The following is a 27,237-nucleotide window of genomic DNA, read 5'->3' on the forward strand; positions in this document are numbered from 1 at the left end:
TCTAACCTCTCTTCAACCTGAGATGAGATGATGCAGCCGGCGACATTGTCTGATGTGGCCCCTCCAGATTCCTGTCGTTTTGATCATCCTCTTCTCTCAGCGAGTTGCTGAAGCAGAATGACAGCCAGACATTTTAATGCCTCTGCCTGACGCAAACTACATCTTTGAAGGCAGAAGAAGAGCGCATACACATCTTTATAGCTCAAGAATCTAAGAGATCTTTCACAAACAAAAAGGGAGGACACAGATGAGGATTTATGGAGAGTAAGATAATGTAATGATAGATTTGAAGGACAACAGGGAGGGCAGAAAAAAAAGAGAATCAATCTAATGGAGCGGGACAGCTGGGCTTTGATAAAGTCCTCACCACTGACAAAAAGACGCATTCAAGAAAACATAAAATCAGTTACAGATTGGATAATTTGACCATACATTTTCTTGATATTGTACTCACATATTCTAACAACCATACAATCTTGGAATCTAGTTGCTCCTCTTGCTGTCACTATAACCAAGTTGATTTATTTTTCATAAAATCAGCTTACTCCATTTCCCAATCTTGTTTCAATTACATTCTTCTTGATCTGTGGTATAAAGACTTGTGTTCTCTAAGGATCACACAAATGGTTACTTCCATAAACTATAGAAAAGTCTGAAAATAAATAAACTGTTTAAACGCATGGTTCTCAATCTCTGCTCTTTGGGGTGCTATTGGTTTGGTCAATGGAAATGGTGGTGCGCTTTCTGTCACAGCTACATACAAATAATATACGAAGTTGTGCAAAAAACGAATCAGACAACCAAAATGAGATGCTAGTGTCAAACAGAAGCTGCACAGACTGATAAAAATTCTAATATTCTTAAAAGGAAAGGTTAGGGAAATGTCCAACTTTGATATTTGAAATTATGATCTCACATTTTTAGAATTAAGTTTATATTTCAGTACCAATGAATAATCTACATCCAAAGAAAATTGCTGTATGCTGATTTTTGTAATTTATATGTATTAATTTGTGGAAATAAATTGTTGAGAGGTATCCAATGCCAGTCCTGTGATGCTGAATATGATATATATATTTTTAGATATATATCCCTGTTCCAACATGACTTAATCAAAGGAATGGCTTTTTAACAGGCCTCTGCAGAAGTACCACAGGTGGAGCCCATCAGGACTACACTGGTGATTTATATGCATTACACAAGAAAAAATTAACATCTTAAGCTTTTCATTTGTGCTCAATGACTATATCAGGATATAACTTATTGTTGCTGTAAAACCTGACAAATGAAAACATGAAAAGAACTGGAGGAAGAAAAAAAACAACACAAACCACTAAAAACAAATAAAAAATGAAAAAAAAAACATTCATGATATTTCAATAAGCCCATAACTATACACATACCTGATGCTGAAACAACATGTGAAGCTTGAATAAGTGATGCTACAGCAGGAGCTGGTAACAAACCCCCCATCTGTTGACGCCCACGCGTTCCTGAGCAGAAGACTGATCAGCCACAACCAGCCAAACACCTGTGCTGCAGGGTGCCTGGGAGCAACTTCTCAACAATAAAAAGCAGCATGGCGCCACCTTCTGGAAACATGTTGTTACTACATTCAAACTGTAACGTTATGTGATGATACGTCCAATACATACAGGGAACATAGAAGTGAAAAGAATTAGGACACCCTATGTGTTTTGTAACACACTTGTCTATTTTTTAAAAAATACAAAGAAATTCTAAATCAAAACAGTCTTTTAAAAACCTCCATTGTGTAATGAAGAGTGCAATTTCTACTGAGGAATAAATGAGGACACTCTACACTTGATTCCTCTAAGAATGGCTAAAATCACACATATGCACTGAGCTGCACATGATTAGAAACTTGCAATTGAAAATATGCCTTTTCAAACCTCAAGATACTAAGTTTGATTTTGACTCCTACCTGTTGAAGTGGGAGTGAACATCGTCTGAATCTGCATTCAGAAAAATCATTGCTGCGAGTTACGAGTCTTCTAAGTGATTCAAAGTCCAAACAGAATTTACGTCCAGCTATAAAAAATACACAAGAGGAGTCCAAGCAAATTCACACTGAAAGTAGATGAAAATATCTTAGGTGAGGAGCTGAACAAACTTATCTTAAACAGGTCAAGACTAATAAATGGCAAGAAGAAGCATCTCACTGATGCTATTCCAACAAATAGCATCACTGCACTATGGACAACTATGAGGAAAAAACAGACACAAACAAACAAAATTAATCGAGTCATAAGTGAATACACAATAGAATATAAGTTTTATACTGATATTTAATATTTAGACATGGGGCAATAGCCATTTTTACAGCACATTTTGCATAATTTATCAATACCTCCTGTATACAATCACAAAACCATCACAGTAAATTTATTTATTTTTTCTGTTTACTTACAAGTGAAAAACCAGACAGGTTTTACAAGCAAAATCTTTGTACAGTCAGCATACATCGTCATTCATTTAAGCTTCTCTTTATTATTCTACCCCCTCTCTATGACACTTTCGCTTCATATCTTTCGATACCTTCTTTCTCATGTCAGTTTTTCTGTAATAATATCTGGACACAAAAATAGTATGAACCACCAACAGAACATGCAACATCCAGTGAGCACATTTAAATTCTCCTGCGGCTAACTCGAGTTGTCACAATAAGACTTCAGTGTTAAGACTGTGTTAACCTTGTAGTGTTCTGTGTAAAGGGTTTGGTTAATCTGGGTCCCTATAGGCAGACAAAACATCTTTTTTTTTTTAACAGCCTATCCACTGCACACCATTTAAGAGAAAATACATTTCCCTTTATTATGTCCACTAAAACATCTTTTATTCCCCAATCCCTGTCATTTATATGCATGTATAAAAAAACTAAACTATATATTTACAATGCTAAAAACAGGGAGATGGCATCTTTGTTTAACTCTGTGTGAACATGTGGAATCAGTTATGAGTTACAGCAGGTGTTTGAGTGGAAACGGAGAAAAGAAGAGACGTGGATGAGGATGAGACCACATGGCTCGCCGCACACAGGCACATAAATATCAACCTAAAAAAAAATACGGAACACAAACAAACAGAAGCTTACAGAGAGACCTTAAAACAACCACCATTTCATGTATAATGTCCATTACTTACAATCTTTTACAGTCTTTTCCTTTGCTGATTTTTGATATGCTGACCGTAAATTAAACTAACTAAAAGGTAGGTGCAGACAAGAGGCAAGTTCTTAGGTTTTTTTTTTAACGTTGACTTTTTTTTTCTTTCGCTTCGAGGAATTTCTTGACGTAACATAATATCTCTGAGTTTCAGGTCCTCCTGACGTTGTAAACAAGCTCTACATTGTGTAAAAAAAAATGTTTTCTGTACACTTGATATGTACTGTAAGCAAATGCAGTTCAACTTAACATGACACTGTCTCACAGGCAATAAATAAGTAAACATCTGTACAGCGTTACAAAAATCACAAGTTCAAAAGAAAATGAAACCAAATTAAAGCAAGTAACCAGTTGTGGAGGATGCAGCAGTGCAAATTAGGAATCGGTGACTTACTTCTGGCAAGTTAAGATGCCGTTCCTTCCCTCTTTTTACAGCGGATGTTGCATAGAATTTACTCAGGTGTTAAGTTTTACTACTTGTTTTAGCTTATGATATTGGATGAACCAGTAGCACTACCTCTTAATTTCCACAAAGCATATCTTTCTCAAATATAATGGACATAGAGGACATTATAGATGATATTTTTGATTTAAAAAAAAAGAAGACAAACAGCATTATAGCAGTGAAGATGGCAGTAGTGCATTTACATGTATCGTTGTAACCCCACATGTGTTGTTATCTCATTTTAGCACTTCTTTTATTTTGTCACAGTAAAGAAAATTTAGCAAGATGCCAACTTTTTACATTCTAAGCAGGAAAAAAAGTGCAAAATACCACAATAAGCATGTGTTGTTGAGAGTGCCGCCCTTACAAACTGAAGCAAGACCGATGACAGTGATGCAGAAACAACATCTGCTGCTCTACAGAATTCTCCTGGTTTTTCTTTCTTTGTTACTCTTGGACGTTTCGGATAATGAAACATATTTAAATATTGCATAAAAGTAACGTGGTTAAATACAAATTGCAATTTTCAAATGTTGATTTCATTTACTGATTACTATCATATGTGTAGATTTAAAAAGTGCCTTAAACCAAACCAGTTCAACACTTATGTTGATTTATTTGGAAAGGGTTACAAAGCCATTTCTGATCCCCAGTGAACCACAGTGAGAGCCATTATCCACAACTGGAGGGAACAGGGGTGAACCTTTCTAATATCCATTCTAAATTTATTCCAATGACTTATCCAAGACAGAACCCAGAACAGCATCTTACAGCACTACAAGCCTCATGTGTTCATGATCCAACAATAATAAAATGGCAAAAATGGTATTCATGGAAGAATTCAGAGGCTGAAACCACTTGTGACCAAAAATATCATGGAGGCCCTGCTAACATTTTCCAAAAAAAACATCTTCATGGTCTCTAAGACTATTAGAAAAATATTCTGAAAAGTGACGAGACTAAACTGAAACTGGATGTGTAGATCCCTGCAGTTCAGTGTAAAATGACAGAATTTAAGAAAGAGAACGTCATACTGATTTTCATAAATAATGGTGGTAGACTCAAAGTTTGCGGCTACTTTGTTTGTGTAGCACTTTAATGACTTGTTTTTGTTTAACCTAAAATTCTGCTCTGTACCAAAAAACCTTGATAGAACTTATCTGACCAACAGTTTGTTAGCTTAGCCTCCAGAACATAAAGAGCAAAACAACAATAGCCCAAAGTATACAAGCAGGTCCACTTCTAAATGGAATGAAAAAAAAAGGAAATATGAGGTGGCCTTGATGTGACATAACCTTAAATTTAACTTATGCTTGCAAACTCTTCATTGTGGATTAACTTCAATAATTCTGCAAATATGAGTAGCTCAAATTTGTGACTTGCAATAAGTTTACATTTTCATGCAGCGCCTGGTTGATTCGGCTAACCATTTTTCCCTTAAAAAGATGAAATTATCATTTGAGATTAGCTCTTCTTTTTATTCCATGACGTTATATATGTCTGATTTCAAAATAGGCTGAAGTCTTGAAACATTTAAGTCCGACAAAAACAGAAGAATTATGTAAACAACAAATCCTTTTTCTCAGCACTTCTCACAAAGCAAAGCAGGAAATCTGTGGTCGACGTCTCACATTCTACGGGGGCATCATGGATAAATAAAACCTCTATGTCACAATCGTCAAGACATGATTGTCTGTGATAAAGATATCTATTTATTGAAATATTTTCATCTCTAACTATGACACTATTTACAGAGTGAGCCTTAAAGGTGTTTTTTTAAGTGGCAAAACATGTGGTGCTGCATGCCAAAAAGACTCATGCGTACAATATACTGTATAGTATCCAATCTGGTATATATTTATAATAATTCCTTACCAAACAAATTCAGCTATATGATAAAACAAAGGAGGAAAAGTACAGTTGTTCATTAAACCTAAAAAAAATCTAAAACATGCTTGGTTTTCTTCTTCCTTGATCTGGAATGCTAAGTAGGTAGTGTGTTTTGGAAAATATGCTTCCATCCAAACATGGATTTTTGAAACATCTGATAAATAACTGAGACAAACAATAGAATTTCACACTGATATAATAAAAAAATAAATAGTGCTTTTCTGTGGCAGAACCTTCTTTGTCTCATTTCTAAAAGGCTTTGAAATTCAATACAATTCTGAAAAAGAGAAAAAGGTGCCGATGAAAAGACTCACCGCTGGATAAAGCGTCTGAATAAATTAAAATCTACAAGTGCGTCAATTCCCTGTTTTCCCCTGTACCTTTACAGCTGAGGGTCCTCCTGGGTGGAAATGATTTTGTGCAAAGTAATTGTGTGCATGTGTGAGTTTGTGGATTAGTATGCGTAATACCTGGTTGATCTTGACCTCTGCTGAGCCACATCACCTGCTGTTTGTTGTCTCTTCCCTTGGAAAAACTACGGTGTCTCCCGCGCCCTGTAAACGTGTTCATTTTCATGTAAACGTGAATCCAAGGTCCCTGTGCTGAGAGCGTCATCCGAAACAAGTCCCAAACAAAGGCTGGAGATGGAGTGATTTGGTCTCCTTTTGTTCCAGAGCCGCCATTCATCCCAACAGCCAAACGGGACCGGTCTTTTAGATGCCCAGTTAAGTTCCCTCTGATTTCACAAACCCCTCATCTTTTCAGTTTTTTGCTTTAAAGTCCTCAGTGTCTCTCTACGAGTGGATCTGGGCCGTGCTCGCGAGAAGCTTGTGCCAGCCCACAACTCGTTTGCGCAAGTCCATTTTGTCCAGCCACACGTAAGCCTCTCCAATAAGTGTCTTCTTTATGAACTTGCCTCCATTTGACACAAGAAAGAGCTTGTAAAAGAAGAAAAAAGTTAATACATCTCACTTTCTCAAGAAAAACATGTACTTCAGTAGCTCTGCAAGAGGTAATTTTTAGACTCTTTCAATGTCCTTTCCACATTTTTTCTACATAAAAACCTGGAACTTCAGTGTATTTGATTCTTTTTTTCTGACAGACCAGCAAAGAAGTAGCAAATTTCTGTGAATTGGAGGAGAAAGGACAAGATTTCTCCTCCAATTCCAAGTTTGCGAAACAGACACAACTGACATGCAGTTTGCTTTCACATTTATTGACTATTCAGTATTCAGAACAAACAATGTCCTGAACAATCTTGCAAGGCATATTGATCTGAACATTTATTACCCGATTGTCAATATTCTTAAATCAGGTACTCAGGTTTTGGTTCCAGTTGAGTTACCTGTAGTGAGTGTCCTGTTGGGTTCATGCAGAAGCGGAAAGTTTCATTGAAGGACGGCTCGCGGTCATGACGACACACTCTGGTCTTCTTCTTGATGATCCTTTTCTGGGTGGCAATGTTCACCACATAGAGCTTCACATAAAGGTCTGTAGAGACCGACAGACATTGTCGTAAAAAAGAAGTGACATAAACAAGTCCAGTGCACAAGATTCAGAGACTGTCAGATGCAGAAGACATAAAAGTTTCAGGATGTACAACTTCTAATTAAGCAAAGGTTTTAATTACTTCAAAGAAGTTGCAAGCCAGTATGAAGTCTTTTACAGACACTTGTAAAATAACCTCAAGCAAATTTACTGCAAAGACTCAAAGGACTAACTTAATTGGCAACAGATATCTCAACACTTAGCTGTCACCACAATAAGGAGGTAGTGGTATGAGTCACTGTGCATCTGCTTGCACCAGTTCACCTATAGTCTCAAAGAAAAGAGGGCTGCCAATCTGCAGATCCCATCTGGAAGCGAATGCAAATCGAATAAATGACAACTGGCTTGAGCATCAGAACCCACAGCCAATATGGCAAAATAAGCCACTTAGATTGAGTGACAATCTGTGCATAGAAACCGAGAAAAATCAAAATGTGCAAAATTTAAACATTTTGTCCTCTGTTTATATATGTCAGACTGTCACTATGACATTACATGTAACATGTTCTATGCGTAATAATAAAAGTCAACTATATTGTGTTTTAAACATATGAAACATCTTTTAAAATTTTTTTTACTGTATTGCTTTTAGTGTGTTCTAAGTCTCTAATATTTTTTTACGTATTTAGACCAATTTTACGGGAAACTAGGGCTGATAATGAGGCAGAAATACATATTCCATATCTAATATGTGATGTATAACCCTATAGGGGAGCTAATTTGTTTGTGGATGGTTTTATGTAAGCAATTATCTACAGTAAAGGTACACTAAACATGAGGGTAGGCTGATAAGAGTATTGCAACAACAGCTGCTGTGCCTCAGTAAAATATGAAAGGATTTAAGAGGCCAAGCAGATGTTTGCGTGGGTTTTCTGACTTTCAGGTATGTTTGAAGACCTACATGATCACATGACGCTGCTCAGACTGTTTTGATTACCAGGCAAGTGGTCTGGAGTCTTAAACTTGTAGGTGATGTTGCGACACTGAAGAATCTCCAGGACCAGATGCTCCCCCTCGGTCCTCATCTCTCTCTTCAGAGCAATCTTGATCTCTCCCATCACCTGAGTCTTTCCTAAAAAACAAACAAATAAAGTGATCATACATAAAATGGGGGTCCTTGGCTGATGCACTACGCAGTCTGATCTTTTCTCTGCATTCCTCTGCCGCCCTCTTGTGGAATGAAATATTAATAGCGTGTGCAAAAAAAAGTAAATCTTTGTTTATACACTTAAAGTGACCTAAAAATCGATGTCACTCTGGCAAATAACAAATGTTGTCTGCCCACTTTGTCTCCTTAATTACTGAACTAATTTACTTTGGAGCATTTTTTAAATTTTAATAAATTAAATCATCATTTGAAAACTGCCTTTTTTATTTACTCAGGTTATCTTTATTCAGTACAAACATTTTTTTTTTAATCTGAAACATTTATGTGTGCCTAAAAGCAAAAATAAAAATAAATACAAGAAGGGGCAAACACTTTTTAACAGCAATGTAGGTTTTAGTGTAATAAACTAGATTAGCCTCTAAGCAACAAGTAAGTGTGACAAAAGAGCCCATATTTGTCAATGTGATGTTATGTAAAGAAGCGTCTCTTCTCAGTGAAAAATAAAATGTAGATGGTTAAGAAGAATCACAAAATGTGTGATCGCTTTCCTTAAAAAGGTTGATGAAAAGACATTTTAATTAACTGATATTGTAGACACTGTGAGATGCAGTACACTGAATTTACTGCACTTATTGCTAACAAAGCAACACGTAGCCTTATACAACCTTCACCATCATTGTGTCCTGTTGAAGATTTCGTCACATCTGTGCCATTTGGGATTTTCCCACTAAAAACAAGAAAAGAAGAAAAGGAAAACAAATGATTTATTTGTGCATTATGTTTATTAATGGTTCGAAAACCAGTCAAAACCTTAAACAAGGCAGTTACACATTTCAATCAAACAAAAGGCAAGGTTTTGACTTGGCCTTTTTCTCAAAAGCCGACTTCTTTCCCCCCTCAGCATTCTTTTGAAAAAATGAATGTGTGTTTATTGTTGCCAATTGATTTGTGACCTACTTTTAGCAGAGATCAAGTTTAATGACAAAGGTCCTGACATTTACCTTCAAACATGACATGTGTCTTTCTGAATTCATTGACTACATTTTGCAAAGCCATTATTTCCCAGGCAAGTTTAAACATGGCCAAAACTGTGGTGGCTGAACTTTCATCTTTAGAATAAACTGGATTTAAAATTATTCCTGTTACTTTTTAAAACTCCAGATATTGGTATTAGTTTGTCTAGTAGTGTTTTAGTTTGTTGATATTGACATTTTTGTGTCTATATCGTTATATTGATACTAATACAAAAATCTATGACTTGTAATTACATTTAAAACAGAAGAGTTACTAAAAGTGAAGCTCAAATAATTGAAAATATACATGGTTATAATCATAAATCTCTATCATTACTTACTCATTTTAATTTTGATGCTCAAACAATAAGCACACAATGTATTTAGAAGTGCTGATCCAGCAGAATATTGTCGCTTCTTACTAAGAAAGTACAAATAGTCGGTTCAATAGCGAAGATGTCATCTTAAGTTAGGTAACATCTAGGTGTACTTTGATACCACTAATCGTTTGATGCCAGGTAGGAGAGCATTTTAGTTGAAGCCTTTTCTGACATGTATAAAGAGACCAAGCCTACTTACAATCGAGGGACCTGGAAGATGGCACTGTCCACTTCATTCGTCTCTCCTTCTTCATCCAAAAGGCTATAAGCACTACCGCTCAGGCCACTGTCCAACGAGGCCGCAGTAACTGGAGCATCGCTTGATCTGTAGCTCGACCGAGCTGTGCATGGACACAAGCACACCCATCACCACAGAGAGAAAGGCAAAACCGCATCTTAGCTCTGTCCAAAATAAATGTTGGAGCTAAGAAGCATCGATTGACATCTGCATCACTGCAAATCTGTCAAAGTGAATAACAATCTGTTATGCTGTGGAGAAAAAGGAAGTAAAAGGAATACAAAACCAGACAGTAGTGAACTGTACGCAAACATCAAGAAGAAGCAAGAAGCATGTGGACACATTTATTTAAAGTGTCTCTCAGAAAAAAGACAAAACAGTGATAGCTTAGACAGAAAAAAATACCACATGTAGGATGATGCAGACCACACAAGAGGCACAAAGGTACTACTTTCATTGTTAATTATCTGTTTGAAATACTGAATGTGTGCACAACCTAACCGTGGGAGATATTATTGTTGTACAGCGCAGTAGAAAACAACTTTCCCCTTTACAGATTTTTCTGTTCTGGCTTTTCTGTCACAAAATCAATCCCGATTATCATACAAACTCTAAAATCAAACAAAGATATCTGGAGTAAATACAAAAAGCAATTATGATGGAACTTATTAAGAGTTAAAAAGCTATCCAATCCAACCTAGCTGCATGTATAAAAGTCATACCAGGCCTGTTAAGGCATAAGTTTACTGTTTTTTGGTTTGATTTAATAAGACACAACCAGATCTGACTGCCACCAGACCCAGAGGTAGTGGTAGGTTTGTGGCCTGGGGCTGCTTTGTTGTTTTACAAACTGTAAATGACAGAACTATGAATATTACAATCTGTCAAAACAAAAAAAATAAAAAATCCTGATGGAGAATATCCAGCCATCAGTTTGTACTTAGCACAATCAGATTAAGGTGCAAATAATTTTCACATATGGTCAGCTTACATCAGATGTTTGTTTTTCCTTCTTAATGTTATCATTTGAAAACATTTTTTATTTAGTTCACTCAAAATATCTTTGTGAGAAAAAACAAAACTGGAAAAAAAATCTATAAAGGGGAAAAATAATTTTATTCAGCAATGCAAATTTTACTTGTGGATGTGGAATGGTTCACATTACTTTTAAACGTACCCTTTTGATGAATACGGTTTACATGCTTACTGTTTTATTGTTTTATGTCTTAGACCTTTGTTCTCAAACAGGAGGTATCAGTAATGACGTGGAAGTGGTGCAGAAAAGGATCCACTGCTTTATTTCAGGCCACTTGATGCATTATCACTGGCTGATTGCAGACTTCAATAGCACCATGTTGTTTCATTTAAGGATATGAAAATTTGAGACCAGTTTTTTTAAGTGAGTGAAAATTGTGGGTGACCAAGATGGAAACGTGTCTTGCTGCATGAATCTGGTGATGTGGCTGAGTGCAACTTTCTTTCTGCCTTCCTGTCTCACTCTACCTTGTAAGAATCGCCCTCTTTCTTTCTGCAGGTGTGCGTTAGTAGTACTGCATCCTCTCTTTCTTTCACTCTCTCTTTCTCTCCTTGCTCCCTCATTGCTTCAGTCACACGACAGAGGAGGGGAGACTCTTGGGGCAAACTCTCACCTCCGATGTTCTGCGGCCTCTCCTCTGACACAGCCTTCCTGAGGCCCAGGAGTCTGCCATCTGCTCTGCTCCCTTTGGCCGACAGGGTCGATGGCAGGGCAGGCAGCCAGTCAGACTGGGGTCTCTGAATGGTGAGCACACCAACTACGCTGTGTCTCTGGTGCCTTAGCGAGAGCTGGCTCCTTTGGCCTGGATGTGTTTGTGTTTTGCAGGGTCAACAGCAGGAAACAAAAGGTCACGGCATCGCAGTTCAAGATGTGAGAAGGGAGGAGCAAGATGGAGATTCAGAGCGCAGTTCATTTTCACCATGGTGATCAGCTTGACTGAGAATCGCATGCAGCCACAGTGCGCAGTGCACATTCACCCTTCCTCGCGTGTCTCGGACGAGAGGGGTGCGCAGCGTCAGCCCGGAGTGCATTGTGGGTCCAGAAAGGGGGTGGCGTACAAGCATGCACAACTAACTCAGTGAAGGAAATTTTAAAAAGCTGATTGTTAGATTTTTAAAGAAAGTAATTAAAAAAATACTTTAAAAAAAAGAGAGAAAAAAATCAAAATGCCAAAATATATTTACTGGGATTTTTTGTAATAAAAGTTAGATAAATACTAAATAGTCATGATCAATGATAAGTTTGATCCCTTATGGGAAAATTTGTTGGGGAGTTTATTGGTTTTGAGAAATTTGAGAGTGGAATTGAGTGAGGGTTATGCACCTTTATCACAGTTGAACGTTTATTAATTCTACATCAATTTATTCTGAATAAAGAAAAAATTATTTTAAGTTTTTATATTTATGGCCTTGTCTTGTGTCTTTATTTTTGAGTTTACTGAAAGGCGGTTAGACCTGTTAGGGAAAATGTTCTAGTGTAAATGTTGGGTGCTTGCTCTAAACACACGTAAGTACATACAGGAGATAAGATGGCGCACTGGAAACAACAGAAGAGGACCAGAATAAAATCTCAGGAGGACTAAGTGTAAGATAAAAAAGGAAAGTAAAGGAACAGAAAAGAAAGGCCAAATAAAAAGGAGGAAGAGATGAGTGTGAGGAGGCCATGCTGCATGGGCTCTATTTGCGTCTTGGTTTACTTGGTGGAAGGCGTTGTGGCGGCGGCTGCTGCTGTAACTGCTGTTGGGCTTCGCCCCGTGCTATCACAGCAGATCCGCTGCCTCCAGTGCTGCTGTCCTGATGGTGCTGCCTTGCAGCGCTTTTGCTGGAGTGTGAAGCGCCATGTGAGCGAGAGTGCTGGCTGTGTCCGTGGCTGGGGCTTTGGCTCTGGCCCTCGGACGAGGAAGGCTTCGATGTGCCAGGATTACTGTTGGATTTCTCGATAGTGGTCACCTGTGTGTCTAAAACAACCAGATTCACCAAATTACTGAAAAGCTACTCTTTGTTTGACAGAACTGAAGAGGCTGTGGCCTGCTGAATAGCACTTGCGCTGAGCCTAGAACCCTCTGGAGCATTCTCAGTCAATTTAATGCTACTTTGTTGTTATTTTTTGCAAAGGTAGGGAGGCATTCAAAGCCTTCCACAGCCATGTTGCTATCTGTGGTAGAGGAAAGATAGCGGGAAGCTAAGGCAAGGCCTCTGAGCTGGGTGACATTATGGCAACCAAGAAAACAGACCATGGCAAAGTAAAAAAGCATGAAGCTGAAGCTACAAGTGATTGCATAATGAGCAGCAAAGAATACAGGTAGTGAAAACAGGTAAACAAGGACAAAGGTTGACACTGTAGGAGAGAAACAAGGCAAAAAGAGAGAGGAGACAGGAAAAGGAATCACAGGGAAAAGGAATTCCCAGTAGAGAGAGGAGGGGAGCAGGAGTAGCAGAGGACCAGCAAGGTACGGACAGTAGTTTGGGACTGACAGGTTAGGCAGGTGAGGAAATTCATCATGTCCTACCCTTGGCTGGATCTGGAAAGATCCCATGGCTTCGACTCTTGGTGACAGATGATTTGGGGGAATCCTGACTATCATGAGTGGAGCCGGAGACTTTAGGGGAGGAGTGCTGTGAGGAGGGTTTGGAGGAACCATGTCGACCCTGGCCTGAGTGGGAACGTCTATGGGGGTCGCCTTCACTTTGCTCCTTAAGGGGGAGCCATCGAGCAATGTTGTCCAGCTGGGCTGTGTTGGACAGGTCAATAAGAACCTGGGGACAACCAAACCATGTTAGCAAATGCTCATAGATTGGGTAACTTATTTGCATATATATATATATATATATATATATATATATATATATATATATATATTATATTATATTATATATATATATATTAAAGACAACATTTACCTCGCCTAAAAAATCATTTGAGGAACCTTTGTCATAGTCCCAAACACTCACTTCCAGAGTCTTCTTCCTCAGCTGAAACACATACAGTTCAAATTATGACAAGCACTGTTGCTGTACAGTCAGTGATGCTGGTAGAGGAAATCAGAAGCAAAAATTGATGCAAGTCCACAATAACAGGCAAAAGACCAGAAGGGTTCCATGCATTCCAAAAACACGTCAGTACCTGCTCCAGGTGGATGTTTTTATAGATGACGGTCTGGTTCCACTCAGGATTGAGGCTTTTGCCTGCATGTTTGGATTTTCTCTTGTTTTCAGCACTGTGGGAAAACATCACAAAATGTGCACTTTGTTATCACTTAGGCGAACATACAAGCGCATGAACCACCACACTGTGACAAGGGCAAGTAGTTGGGTTAAAAGAGGGCACAATGTGAAACTACAGAAGGAAGACAATGAAAGTGATGAACACTGTTTTGGATGGTTAATAATGCAAAGACCTATGTGCATGGAAAGAAAGGACTGATGTCAGGGTGTGCTGCAAAAAAGTCCATTTTGTGGTCCATGAAGTCATTTAATCTCACAGAATTTTGACATCCTTCCGTATGGTTGGGTGGGTCATTAGGAAAATATCTTCAAAGACGTCGATTTAGTATTTGCGGAAAACCCGAAAGTCATGAAGTAGGTCAAAAACATGACTCTGACAGGGAATAAATATTCAACCTCTTATGGAAGAGAACACAAAACTGAATAAATGACTTTTTCACATGGATGTTTTTTGCAGAGAACAGGGTTTGATTTAGGATTGTTGGGTATGAGATTTTAGTAGATTTGGAAAAGAAAGACAAGAACAATTCACTCTATGCAAAGTCACAGGTGTGTAGCTAATGTGACAGGGTGTTAAGGGTGCAGTATCGGACTAAAGATTAATGTGGGGAGTGATTAGCAGGTTTTTAAAGCCCTACATGGGTAAACTAAAATGGTTAGAGCTAAAACCTTGAGTTTCAAATTTTAATGGTCAAATACAACAAGCAATCTATCAGGAGAAGACAAAAGCACTGGGAATTATTTGGTGAGTGGGGCTCGGTTAATTTTATTGTCAAGACGTCAAGATATTAGTAAAGTTAACAATACAAAAACATAAAATGAGGGAAAGAATGAAAGGAGTTACTAGACACTGAACTGATCAACCATGATCCTACCAGGTCAGCTGCCAAACTGACAACCAGTTTTGTTTTGTTATTCTTTACTAAAACACAACTAGAGTGGGCAAGTCACATACCTGGCATTCTGGACAACCATGACCTGACTGAGGGGTCCAGCATGCATTAAATATAGAAAACAGCATACAGAAACAATAGTCAGAGGGAGGGTGGAGGTTCAGAGCGTCTCAGTGGACTATGAGGGCTTCAGGGAAGAGGAGTCTGGAATAGATTTGGGCTTACTTTGTGGTTTATTTGTGTTTTAAAAGTATAAAAAAGACAGAAAATGTGCAAAAAGATCTTTAATTTGTCGTTATAATGTTTCACTGATAGTATGTTTAGTGCACCAGTATCCATTTTCTAATTTGAAAACTGTGTAGTGACTAATCAAACGCCAACTCCTAATAAAACTTAACTGATTTGACTTGACAGTCAAATAGATGAAAAATTATTTTTGTTATGTTTAGAACTATCAGAACTAAAATTTATGTTCATTTTATACCTTTTAACTTATGTTGCAAAATTGCTTAAGACTGCTTTTGGTCTTTCTGCAGCCAAGATGTTTGTTGATGCATATTTTACACAGAGCTAGGACTGTATTGATACTCTGCAGCAATTTAGTGCTCAGAGTGGAAAAGGACATCTGGTAGCATTAGCTATTTTGGGAGCGGCATAGTTTTAGTTTATAACAACTCAATGGTCATGACCTTGTGGCAGATTGGTTTTAACATAAAATACGTTTTTGAAGGGGTCCACATATTTTGAACCCCCTCACAAAGCTCTAGGTTGGCAATCTAAAGGAAATAAATTTAGTGCCAACTTTCACCAATTCAAACAATATGTTTTTCCTCTTTTTCTGTTTGCTGTGCCTTAAGCGATTGTTCTCAACAACCTTAACTTGGTTGTCAGGAGATCTGTGATGGAACTAGAGACTCTGTGTGGGGATTACAGTTTGTGCCAATAGCTGTGGAAAGTCATGTATAGCTCAAAAGCATATACATGAGAATGTGCACAAGGGTTCATGTCTCAGTCTAATAGTTTGCCTCAGTACTACAAACTTCAACATCCTTACCCTGGCTCCCTCTACAATTACACAGTCGTCTCTGAATCTGGACATATATGAAGCTGAAGATCTTAGAGAGTGTTGGCCAAATGCATGGAGCCGTACATTATTATATTTATCATAAATTATCAGTGAAGAAAGAACCCACAGAATTCGACAGAAGGTCGCGTCACAGGCAGAAGAGAAAGTGAAGGAGTAAATTGCATTTTAATGTTATCACAGTGAGAGGGGAGCCTTGGACTTATTGAGGGAATGTGGATCAGATTGCAGGCAAATATGAGCACTATTGATTTTGTCTGCATTTATACCTGCAGTATCACATCCATCAACAGCTTACACACATGTCAGCGTTCAGCCTCATATTATTCACGTAGTGCTTGTTTAGCAGTGATCAGAAGCTAATAATCTCCGTAAAAAAAAAAAAAAAGAGGAGATGACGTGAAGCCTAGTTTGCCTAAAAGCTAGTTGGCTCAAAGTGTCATAGTGATGTGAAGTTGATATCAAATAAAGATCATGTGCTGCACATCGAAAGATGCAATGGTAAGACAACAAAAATAATAATAATAATAAAAAAATCAATCTTAAATCGATTTTAAATGAATGAAAATTCAGTTTTGTTTTCAACAAAGTGGCTGTGTGTGCAGCACTGATGGGAAAATATCAGATGGAATAAAACATCATGTCAGTCTGGCTCTAGTTCTGAATAAAACGTAATTTTTTCCCCCCTAACATTTTTACACCAACAATGTTCATAAATGATAGCTTGAGGTCATAACCAACTTTGCTCCATTTCAGAACCAGTGCCTTAAAATGTGTGCTCCCCTGACTCACCCTCTCCCTGGTAGGAGATACACTTTAACAAATGGATCCGAGTAGCCATTGTTGTCACGGGCTGCAAGGTTTCTGGCCTGCAGGACATGAACTATCAAGTTGCCAAGCTGCTTGTCGTAGTGGATCTGAAGCTGTAAAAGGAAAAGGCAGTTGAACAGAAAACACAATATCCCATGAATGGCATGAATTACCGTGATGTCGTCTTGGATTTAGAATACTTCAGACACTAAAAGTCAGAAACACATTTTGTAAATAGCAGAGATTTGTTTTGCAGACCTGTATCTCTCCAGATATGGGGTGGGAGTGGGTCTTGGATCCTTCTGTGGTCTATAAAGGAAGAGAATAAGATGCTAAGATTGTGATAGATAAAAGTGTGAAGGTGGAGGGATTACTGGTGGTTGGTCCTGAGCTACATAAAGTACAGCACTCTGTTGTATTTGTCGCAGTGCTTAGGGGCACAACTGGGAGATTATTTGCTACAAGGGCCTTAAATTTATGTCTGTTCATTTTTCTGTCTTTTAGGCAATATGCACATACATAACAACACCACGTTTTTTCAGCTTATGTGTAAAATGGGTTGTAAATAAATGATTATTTCTGTATCAACCTTATTTCCTTTAAAGATTATTTATGCATACTTTTTGTCTTTACGGTGTGAGCATTGGAAAGTCGAAGCCAAATTCCTTGTTTCAGATTACACTTTTGATTGACTAGAGTATTGCTTCCTTTTGAACCGTCTCCCATTTTGTCACATTACAACCACAAATGTAACATTTTTAAAGAAGATTTTGTGACAGAACAAGACAAAGTTGTGCAGCAATTTCTGTCTTTAGATGTAAATGTCTGAGAAAATTTGTAGTTGTGTGCAAAAAAAAAAAGTAAAACTGGTCAAAGTACTTTGAAAGCCCCAGCATGTTGGTCTATTTTTGAACACGACTCTTCCGAGGCCCTGAGGATGAAACCTCAGTTTCAGACAGAACATGTCTGAAATCCCTTCCCTTCACTTGCCTTGCTGGCGTGGCGCTTCTTGCTGACGGAGGGGGATCCAGGCTGACCAGGACTGGACGTCGCAGACGTCGGAGCGGCCAGGCTCGAGGATGATGCGGACATGGGACCCTGCTGCTGTGACACTTTCTGCAGCTCAGCAGCTAACTGTTTGGGATCAACACCTGGAGATCTGGGAGGTTTTTCCCCTGCAAGTAAAAAAAAGCAAAACAAAATGAAGAACTCTTAGATTATGTGTGTGTAATTCTCCATTTCAGTGTGTATTAAAGTTTGTCTCCTGTATTTTGTTTTCCTAAATATACATCATGGAGCAACACTTTCATTTTGCTTTCCAACAGAAAATGCACTGTAAATCTGATTGACATTGAAGCGAAACCTCAAATGAGGATCAACATTAAGAAAACACAATACATCACCTTTGCTGGGCTCCTGCAAATCAAGATGCTGGGAATCTTCAGACTCAGCCAACATGTTAAGATCACTGTAAAGAAAAGACTTCATTTTAGCTTTGAAAATCATATGTGATGAGAAAAAAATAAAAACCTACAAGGTAAGAGATACATTGAGTTTAAAAAAAGGACTCACAAGGACTTCTACAGTTAAATACGGAATCGGCAAGTTGTTAATAGCAATGAAACACACAAATAGATGGGCAAAAAGGGAAAAATGGTCCAAAAGAAAATTAAGAGGTTGTATGAAAAATGAACAACATCAGTAAAAAGAGTAGAAGATGTGATACTTACAGTCTGACACACAGTTCTGCTTCGTTACACAGCTGTCCAACCAATCCTTGCACTTCCTCGTAGGTTTTTCCCGTCAGTAGAACACCGTTCCACTCTAAGACTTGCATTCCTGTGAACATCAACAAGGCTGTATTTACAATGTTTTTACTTTTTTTATATGGTCAAGATAAAAGCAGGCCACTTCAAACCACAGCAAAGGAAGTGAAACCCTGAGTGGGTGTATTTTTTTCATTTATGATCTAAGGTGAGTTTTTACAGTAGGATATTTAAAGTGTGGAAGTAGAAAGTCAATCCAGAGACAGTCGTCAAATGTTAGTCAACACAGCAAAGCAATCTCCCATCCCACACTCTTACATGGACACGACTTACATGGATTAAAGCAGCTCATCAGCAGCGTCTTGGGTTTGCGACGATACTCGCGGGCTGAATGAGCGTGAGTGACAGGGAAGCTACACTGTGGTTTCAAATTGTCACTTTTTAAAGATGTCAAATTTCAGTGACCAGCTGAACTGATCAGACACACAAAGTCATACGTGCAAACATTTACACTTCTCCATGACACTGAGCTTCTGAAAATCTCAACATTTCTCCATACACCAACACAGTGAATCGGAACCAAATGGTTTGCAACCATTATGCTCAGAGCTAATGATGACCTGATGACTTGTGGAAAAATCTATTCTTATTTAGTACCTGATATAGCAATGGTTGGAGTAAATGCTTGTGAAATAAAAGGTTTCAAATATCTGACAGGCTGTGGCCAGCAAACTCCAATGGATTCATATGGACTTAAAAAAAAAAGATTGGATAATAACTCTAGTAAATTTGTCCTCTTTTTTCAACATATTTCCAATGGCACTGTAAGTCAGGATATTGCTGGGTTTGATTCAGACACTTTGAGACACGAGCCTTCACTCAGGGCTCATCTTGACCGAGCAGCACACAACTCAGGAGACATCCACCGTTCTAATGCAGTGATGAGGCACATCTCGGGATGGCTTTGCCTGATTTGTACTGGCAGACTGTCATCCCCAGCAGAGGGGAGATTTCTGGTCAACTACAATACCCTTGCACATCTTTATTTTATCTTGAGGTGCAAGTCTCCCCATTTGTTAAACCATCTTATTCTCATGCCTATTTGTCATTAGAAAGTGTTTTTTTTAATGAGGGCTGGCTTTTGTTGTGCAATACTTGATTAAATCAAATATTGTGTCTTGAAATGGTTCAAGTTTTTTTTCTCATCCCTAATGCTTAAGTAACACATATTTAATGGGAATTGTGATGGGTAGTAAATGAGTGTAACACAAGTAACTTTGTAGAAAAAGGTTATTCTGTGGTGGGAAAAAAATCCAAATTAAACTCAATACCCTTAAAGACCGGATAAAATGTAGAGGGAAAATTTGGTTTTTTCACATCTTGACCAAAAGTGCAAAAAGTGTATAATTATTCTGAGAAACTTATGAACACATTTACATATGCAGCCTTTACAGTCAGTTAAACTTTAGCTTCTGTAGGAGTAGATATGGTGACTTCAATCTCATAGAGTATTTATAGTTCTGAACAACACTGCGTGTTTTAGTAAATTGGGAGATTCATCATTTCAGAAAACAAGCAGAACTAGACTTGTAATTAGAAATGCATTTTCAAAAACCCTCAATGTTAGTAAACCTGTTTAGCTATTTACTGTATTTAATACCAAAACAAAAGAAATGAAATTCAGGGGACGGTTTTACCTTCAAGAATTTTTCCTGTTTGTTCTGCAGCTCCACCAGGTAGGACTTTGGCAACATAAGCTCCAATGTCTCCGCTCCCACCTGGAACCTCCTTTCCTCCAACAACACGGATACCCAAACCATTTCCTGTTCAGGAAAAAACATAAATATTGATATTATGATATTAACAGGAAAGTAATGCATACAAATTTATAAAATAATTTTAATGTCTTGGATCACAGAATTTGTACATTAAAACTGAAAAAAGAATGAGTTTTCCAGAAAATTACAAACAAACAAAAAAACTTGTGAAATGGCATAACAGAGATCCTGACCTAAGTCAGAGAAAACACCCAAAACAAACACACAAAAAAATGCTATGATGTCACCTGAGGAGCTTTTGGGTAAGATTATCCCTACAGTCTGATAATTTGGGAAAATCTTTGGAATGTAGAGAAAGCAATTATTTCCAAATAAAAATATAGTGTCCTGAATGCGAACCCCACCTCCCCACCCCTAAAAATAAAATTAAAAAAAACCCTAAACAAACAAATCAAAACATGCTTTAGCAAAGTATTAGTTGCAAAGATGTGTGTTCTTACTCAGGTTGTTTTTTTGACAGTTGAATCAGAAAGGAAAATAATAGTCTAGTTATTTTACATTGCAGAAGCTTTCCGTTTTATCAGACAGATGTGTGTGCATGTTTGAGATCTGCTGTATTTCGTTAGAAGCACGATGGCTCTATTTGGAAGTGAGAAGTAAAAGTTAACAGTTAAAACACAACCTAATGACATTGTTCATAAAAAAGTGCTTAGGGCAGAACAATATGTCCCCTTCACATTTACAGGAAGTCTTAACATTTTATTTCAGAATAACAGTGAAGATTTCCAATCCTTTGTGTAGAACCAGGGTCACTGTGTGGATTTCATCACATTAAGTTACCCATTTCCTCCTTTGCTCAATGGTTCCACATACAGCACAAATACTATCAGTCATCCCTTCCCTTCAATACAAAATCAGAATCAGTCATTTAATATTGTCAAACAATTTTAAATGATATGGTAATTGAAGATAGAACAAAATGATTGAGGCAAAAATAATCCTGATCACTTGTTTTTTAAAACAATAATGATTCCTCGTGGGCTGTTTGTTTAATTCTGTTAGATAAAATGTGAGGGAGATGCCATTTTTTGAGCATGGCAAGCTCACTGTGAAGATGAGCGAGCTCAAAAACACGTCTACCATCTTTGAGCCTGAAGGAGGTGTGTGATAGGATGTGACTGGCTCCTTCAATGGGATTTCAGTGTAGGGTAAATAAAATGCATGACACTCATCAGTCATGCTCTTTAAATCATCATATTAGCATGAAGATTAAACCATACCAAATTACAGTGATTAAGAATATAGTCCAATTCACGCTGATTAAATAAAACCAACATAGAAAGCTAAATGCAGTATGATATTTACATGATTGACAATACATTGTGAGTGGAAATGTGTCATTCACCTAGAGTTTCACAGAACTACATTTAACTTCATTAAACCTGTTACTTTACCTGTGACACTGCGGTCTTTGGGATCCCTCTGCAGTTTGACCCTGAGGTGAGGGAATGGATAGTATGGACCTTTTCCCTGTTGTGCATGAAAAAGGAAAATATGTAACTAATGTTCTGCACTCAGATTACATGTCAGGTACTTGTGTCACTGGATGCGAGTTACTACATTCAGTTATCACGCCATCTTTGTTCATCGAATATTTAAGAATTTTGCACCACTTTACGGTCATTTCAGTAAACAAGTAGGACCTCATTGTTATAAATATGAGACAAACTCATTTGGTCCTAGTTAGATCTTAAAATAATTTATTTGATAATTAAAAATATATTTCTAAGCTTGACCACTTCAAAAGAGATAGCACTGAGCCATTATTGACTGAACAATTCTGTTTCAGAGAAAGCTTAAATATCACATAAAACCAATAAGACAGTTTCAATGCAGAATTTATTTTATGTTTTCAGCTAAATATTCATGGAAAACATAACTTAAGATTATCTTTAATTCTTGGACAAAAGTAAATGTCTGAAATGATTTCAGGTCATCACAAGGCGGCCTTTCCTAGTGAACTACATTCTCCACAAGAGTAGGCCACAAAAATTTAAAAATGCTGACAGTCCTGTAAAGATTTTGGGCAGCCATGTCATCTGGTCTTGGTTCACTGAGTTTTGTGAGCTCTGAAGTCACACAGCTGTCTATAAAGAAACTTTAGAGCCTTGTCTGCATCTCAGTGAAGTGAACAAGCTTTGCTGAGATGCCGATTTCTGTTTCCAGCCAGATACGGTACCTGCCCACACTGACAAAAGTACAGTGACCACAGCATCAATCTGCTTGATTGGTTAGGAAACTTTCCTGACCTAAATGCCAGAGATAATCTTTGGGGCATTGTGAAGAGGGACATGACACATGCAGACAAGCAAAGTCTGTTATTAAAATAACCTGGGGCTCCCTAACACAAAGCAGGATTTCTAGATAAGTACTGAGTGAATATACTGCACAGAACATAGAGATCTTCTTTTTGATCTAATGTATTATTCGAAATTTCTGAAGGCTGAAATAAAATTTTTTATTAGCTGTAAGTCATTGTCATTGAAATTCAAGAAAATTAACACTTGTAACATGTTGAGTACTGAATTACTTTTCAGTCATATTCCAATTTATGGAGTTGCATGTTTCACCTGTCTCTTTTCTTGTCCGTTCTCTGGCCGTCCATCCCTCGGTTTGTCAAACCAGTCCGTCTCGTCTCGCCTGAGGTGATAGGCTTTAGGGACAGAATTCAAACTCATTCGGAGTCAGAACGTTAGCATCTTACAAAAACAAGATGGGTTCAAGAGTATTTAAATGTGATTTCATGCTTATAAGGACACAGCTAATTGTAAAAGATGATTTGGTGATTTACAAACTGAATGGCAAAAGGAACATTGGTGTGAAATAAGCAGAAATGGATGACTTAAACAGGATTACTGAAGTGTGTATGATCGAATAGTAAGAGGCAATAAAGTCCTCCAGGAATATAAATGTTGGGTGTTGTATATATGAATATCAATTGTCCTCAATTGAAAGCAAGCAGTTTTATTCAAAACATATTTTATCACATTTGCAGCTAAATCTGGTTCAAACTGCTTTTAAGTAGAATCTGCTCACAATTCCACTCATTTTCCCCAACATTTAGTCATAATCCCATTGAAAGATACACTGTACTTGTGGGTCAGGTTAGTATGTTAGCTCATGGATAACTGTAGAGCTAAACTAATACTTTACCATTAGTTGCATCGTCTCTGTTCAATGCCATCATGGGATCACATAGGGCTGTAATTCAGGCAAATTGGTTTACATTGCAAAATTGTAGTGATTACTATATTTACCAGATAGAATGAAAACAATTGTTACTGACTTTTTTCTTTTGCTTATTCTTGTAATGTAAAAATAAAAGCCTATATGTTTACGTCAAAACACATGATGGGGGTATTGACATTTTTGTGGGAGAGGTCGTCAGCGAGACCCTATATTAGAAAGAAAAAATCTCCCAAGTTAAAAGCTGATGAGGAAATGTAGCATGGCCAGGTGGATACATAAATAACACGTTATGCCTGGATTCCGGGTCTGACTAATAAACTGCAGTCTGCTAGATATCTGCCATTTTCTCTAATACATCAAACTAGAAAAGAAAATATCTTGCTTGAAAGATTGACAATTGTCAATCTTTCAAGTGACCTACATTATGACAATTTCTGTTTTCTGCAGACACCTTGGCTATCTCAAATATACTCAGAGTTAAATGTCCTATTAGACGTAGGAGTGTGTTTCCAAAACCAATCAAATTGGGTTGTTTTTATTTCAACAGTATTCAAAAGGTCTTGGTCTCAATTTTTTATTTTACTTTTTAGTAATGATCTCTTAGAAATAAAAGCAAAATTTTTTAGAAGTTTTTTTTTCTCCATTTGACCAAAGTGTTGAACTTTACAACAAACTAAACATAGAGGTTTGTGTACACATGTAAATCTTGATTAGAAATAGAAGTATTACTCATGAAAGACAAAATAATAAATGACATGCAAAGCACACATTTCAAAAGACAAGCATAAAAGACATGCAAGTTTAAGATTTGAATTTATTATGCAGAAATAAATGTTTTCCATCAAATGTAATGCATTTCATTCTGTGATAACATCATCTTGTGTTTTTTGTGTTCTCAACCATAAAACGTTACAGATAAATTTAGAAACTGTTACATTTGATGGGAGGAATCTCTACAAATGCAGTTGGAACCAAAATTAGATTGTCATGCAAACAAAAAAGATGGGAATATACCGTGAATGTAAAGAGAACTGTTACAATATATATGCAAGCAAAGTCAGTGTAATAGACAAAGACATGCACAGAGCTGAACATACAGACAATAGTTATGGACAGATACTGAAAACAAAATGCACAACAAAGTAAATGAGTAGAAGAAGAAAAATAAAGAAGCATGCACATTTTAAAATATTAATCACAAGCTAAATATTTATGTCATGCATGCTAGCATTCAATCCAGATCTCACCCACAAACTATTATTCACAAGACACTTAAAATGGAAAGAGATTCAGTCTTACAGGTTTGTTTATTACCTTCACTATCTGACATTGTGCCCTGAAGATCATCCAGCAGCACATAACTCCTACCCCTTGTTGGCTCTTCTCTTATATGTTGCTGTTGCTGGGAATCTTGTAGGGACATACAGGAACCAAATTGGTCCCGTGAATCAGCTGAAATAGGAGGCAGAGGCCCAGCTGATGCACGAGCCATGCCCATTGGTTGACCAACAGGGCTTAACGGACTCTCTTCCTCTGAGTTCTGTGCCACAATAGGAATTCGTCCACGACCGCTTTGCACAATTGGAAGGCTGGTGGGCTTGGTGCGACCAGAGGGGGTTTGATAACTTGGACCATCTCCAGATGACTCTCCATCTCCTTTAAGCCTCAGTGAAGAACTCGAAAGGTCCCTTTTGATTGACAAGTCCAGGCCATAGCACGAAGTAGGTCTGGATGAGGGTCTTGACCGGCTACCACTAGGATAAGCAGAGTCCAAGCCCAAGCTCTGGCCCAAATTTAGGGATCCAGCTAAATTGGCTCCTAAGGTAGACCCAAGATACTTTTGTTGCTCTGCAATATTCTTTCGAAGGCCGAATGTAATTTCATCCTGCAGCAGCCTGCTGGATCTGGGCGATGCACTGGTAGATCCCAAATAGTTATAATCAGTTTCCAAACCCCTGTTGTCAGTCATAGAGGAATACTTGGAGGAGATTTTAGGATCTAGTAGTGGAGTTTTGTGCTTTTGGTACAACACTGATGCTGGAAGTTGTTTTGCCGCCTGCTTCTCAAGAGTAAGTCGACTGATGCTGTACTTGTCTGACTTTGGATAGTGCCTTTGGGAATAACTAGAGACACCAGTGCTTGGAGTATAGTAGTTTTGGGAGAGACCTGTCAGTTGTTCTAAGCTTTCTGTACCACCTGTACTTCTTCTAAACTCCTGCTTGAGCTGCTGCTTCAGGAGTTTTAATTCATAGGGTTCCTCCATTGAATCCTCTTCATCAGGAGTCTTTCCGAAAGCATGGAGCCTGGAGGTGGAGCCCAGATAGTCAGTAGACCCAAGATCTGCAGCACTTCTGCGCAAAAGCTTCTCTGCCTTAGCCAGTTCCCTCTCGGCTAAACTATAAGATGAAGACAGACCTGTGGAGGTCTTAGCTAACTCTGCAGCATCTTCCAGCAGCATGTAGCTCCGAGGAGTGTGGTGTTCCACCTCTGTGTAGTAGGAATCAGAAACAGCGGACATTGGGGTTCCTGCTATGCTTCCCACCTCCAGGGCTCTGAGGTCTAAATGGTTACCATATTTGTCATATTTGACACCAAGGAAAGCTGATGACGTGGGATCAGGCTGACGGCTAATGACATCGTATTTAGTTGCATCAAGCTCTGACAAAAGAGCCGCCTGTCTTGCCGCTTTCTGCTGCAACAAAAGCATCTGCTGATAACTCTGCTGCTGGGCAGTAGTAAGTGAAGGAACAGAGGAGTAGATAGAGTGAGATTGGTAGGACTGTGGAGTCTGATAGATTGATTGCTGGTATTGGCTTTGAGGATATTGGTACTGAGAGTATTTTCCATACTCATGCTTGGTTTGGGGAGGAGCAAAATCATCAAGTTCTGAGTGAGGAGCTGTTCTGGGACGCTCAAGAAGGTGATCCTCAATGTCCTCATCTTCACCACCATCTTGGACACTCCTAGTCTCTCGGATGTTACTAACCTCACTGTCTGACATGTAATCTCTATCCTCTGCGACACTCTGTAAGTAGGCCCTTTCTCTTTTCTCCCTTTCCTTTAGAAGTGCATCTTTTCTGCGATTGATCCCCATCTCCAAATATCTAAGCTTAGCATCAATTTCTTTCTCCTCTTCATCTAGTTCTGCCTGTCTTTTGCGGAGCTTGGAAGACTCTCGCTCAACCAGATCCAGCTCCCGATCAATGTCTTGTAATATCTTGGCACGTGCCATATTTGAATTTCGGCACATTCTTCGGCGAGCTGAGTTTGTGGTGTATGCCGTCTGTCCACTTGATGTTGACTCTTCTTCAGAGGGGGGATTGGGAAGAGTCCTTTTCACCTTCTTTTGCGTCCCCGTGGGTGTGCCGCCTGATCCTTTCCCCTATAGTAAATGATAACATAAAATATCAGTCAATTAAAAACCTTAACACCCAAACATGTTTGAATATCTGACAACATTTATAGAGTCTAGTCTGTAAAGGCAGAGCTATCTTTGGCCTGTATTGCTTTCTTGGGTAAGTGATGGGACTTGTGTATCACCATTTTTCTGTTTCTGCATTTAGTCCCATAAAAAATTACAAAACGTTAAA

The 27,237-nt window shown here is 38.1% G+C and overlaps 1 protein-coding gene across 1 annotated transcript in view; it reads right to left on the bottom strand.

Moving 5' to 3' along the window:
• Positions 1-2,291: 2,291 nt before the first annotated feature.
• The window catches only part of LOC129375637 (protein piccolo-like), a 50,928-nt gene continuing 25,982 nt past the window's right edge, over positions 2,292-27,237 (bottom strand). The window contains 21 exon segments of the mRNA XM_055054873.1: positions 2,292-6,458; positions 6,866-7,011; positions 8,006-8,140; positions 8,842-8,903; positions 9,769-9,910; positions 11,457-11,645; positions 12,540-12,800; positions 13,353-13,599; positions 13,744-13,815; positions 13,967-14,060; positions 15,023-15,049; positions 16,837-16,967; positions 17,113-17,163; positions 17,845-18,029; positions 18,258-18,322; positions 18,585-18,693; positions 20,318-20,443; positions 21,853-21,928; positions 23,029-23,111; positions 23,612-23,659; positions 24,962-27,029. Of these exon segments, the coding sequence (XP_054910848.1) occupies positions 6,315-6,458; positions 6,866-7,011; positions 8,006-8,140; positions 8,842-8,903; positions 9,769-9,910; positions 11,457-11,645; positions 12,540-12,800; positions 13,353-13,599; positions 13,744-13,815; positions 13,967-14,060; positions 15,023-15,049; positions 16,837-16,967; positions 17,113-17,163; positions 17,845-18,029; positions 18,258-18,322; positions 18,585-18,693; positions 20,318-20,443; positions 21,853-21,928; positions 23,029-23,111; positions 23,612-23,659; positions 24,962-27,029 (4,461 nt within the window). The 3' untranslated portion in view covers positions 2,292-6,314.

The sequence above is a fragment of the Poeciliopsis prolifica genome, unplaced genomic scaffold, assembly GCF_027474105.1.
Source record: "Poeciliopsis prolifica strain line A6 unplaced genomic scaffold, Auburn_PproV2 SCAFFOLD040, whole genome shotgun sequence".
NCBI lineage: Eukaryota > Metazoa > Chordata > Actinopteri > Cyprinodontiformes > Poeciliidae > Poeciliopsis > Poeciliopsis prolifica.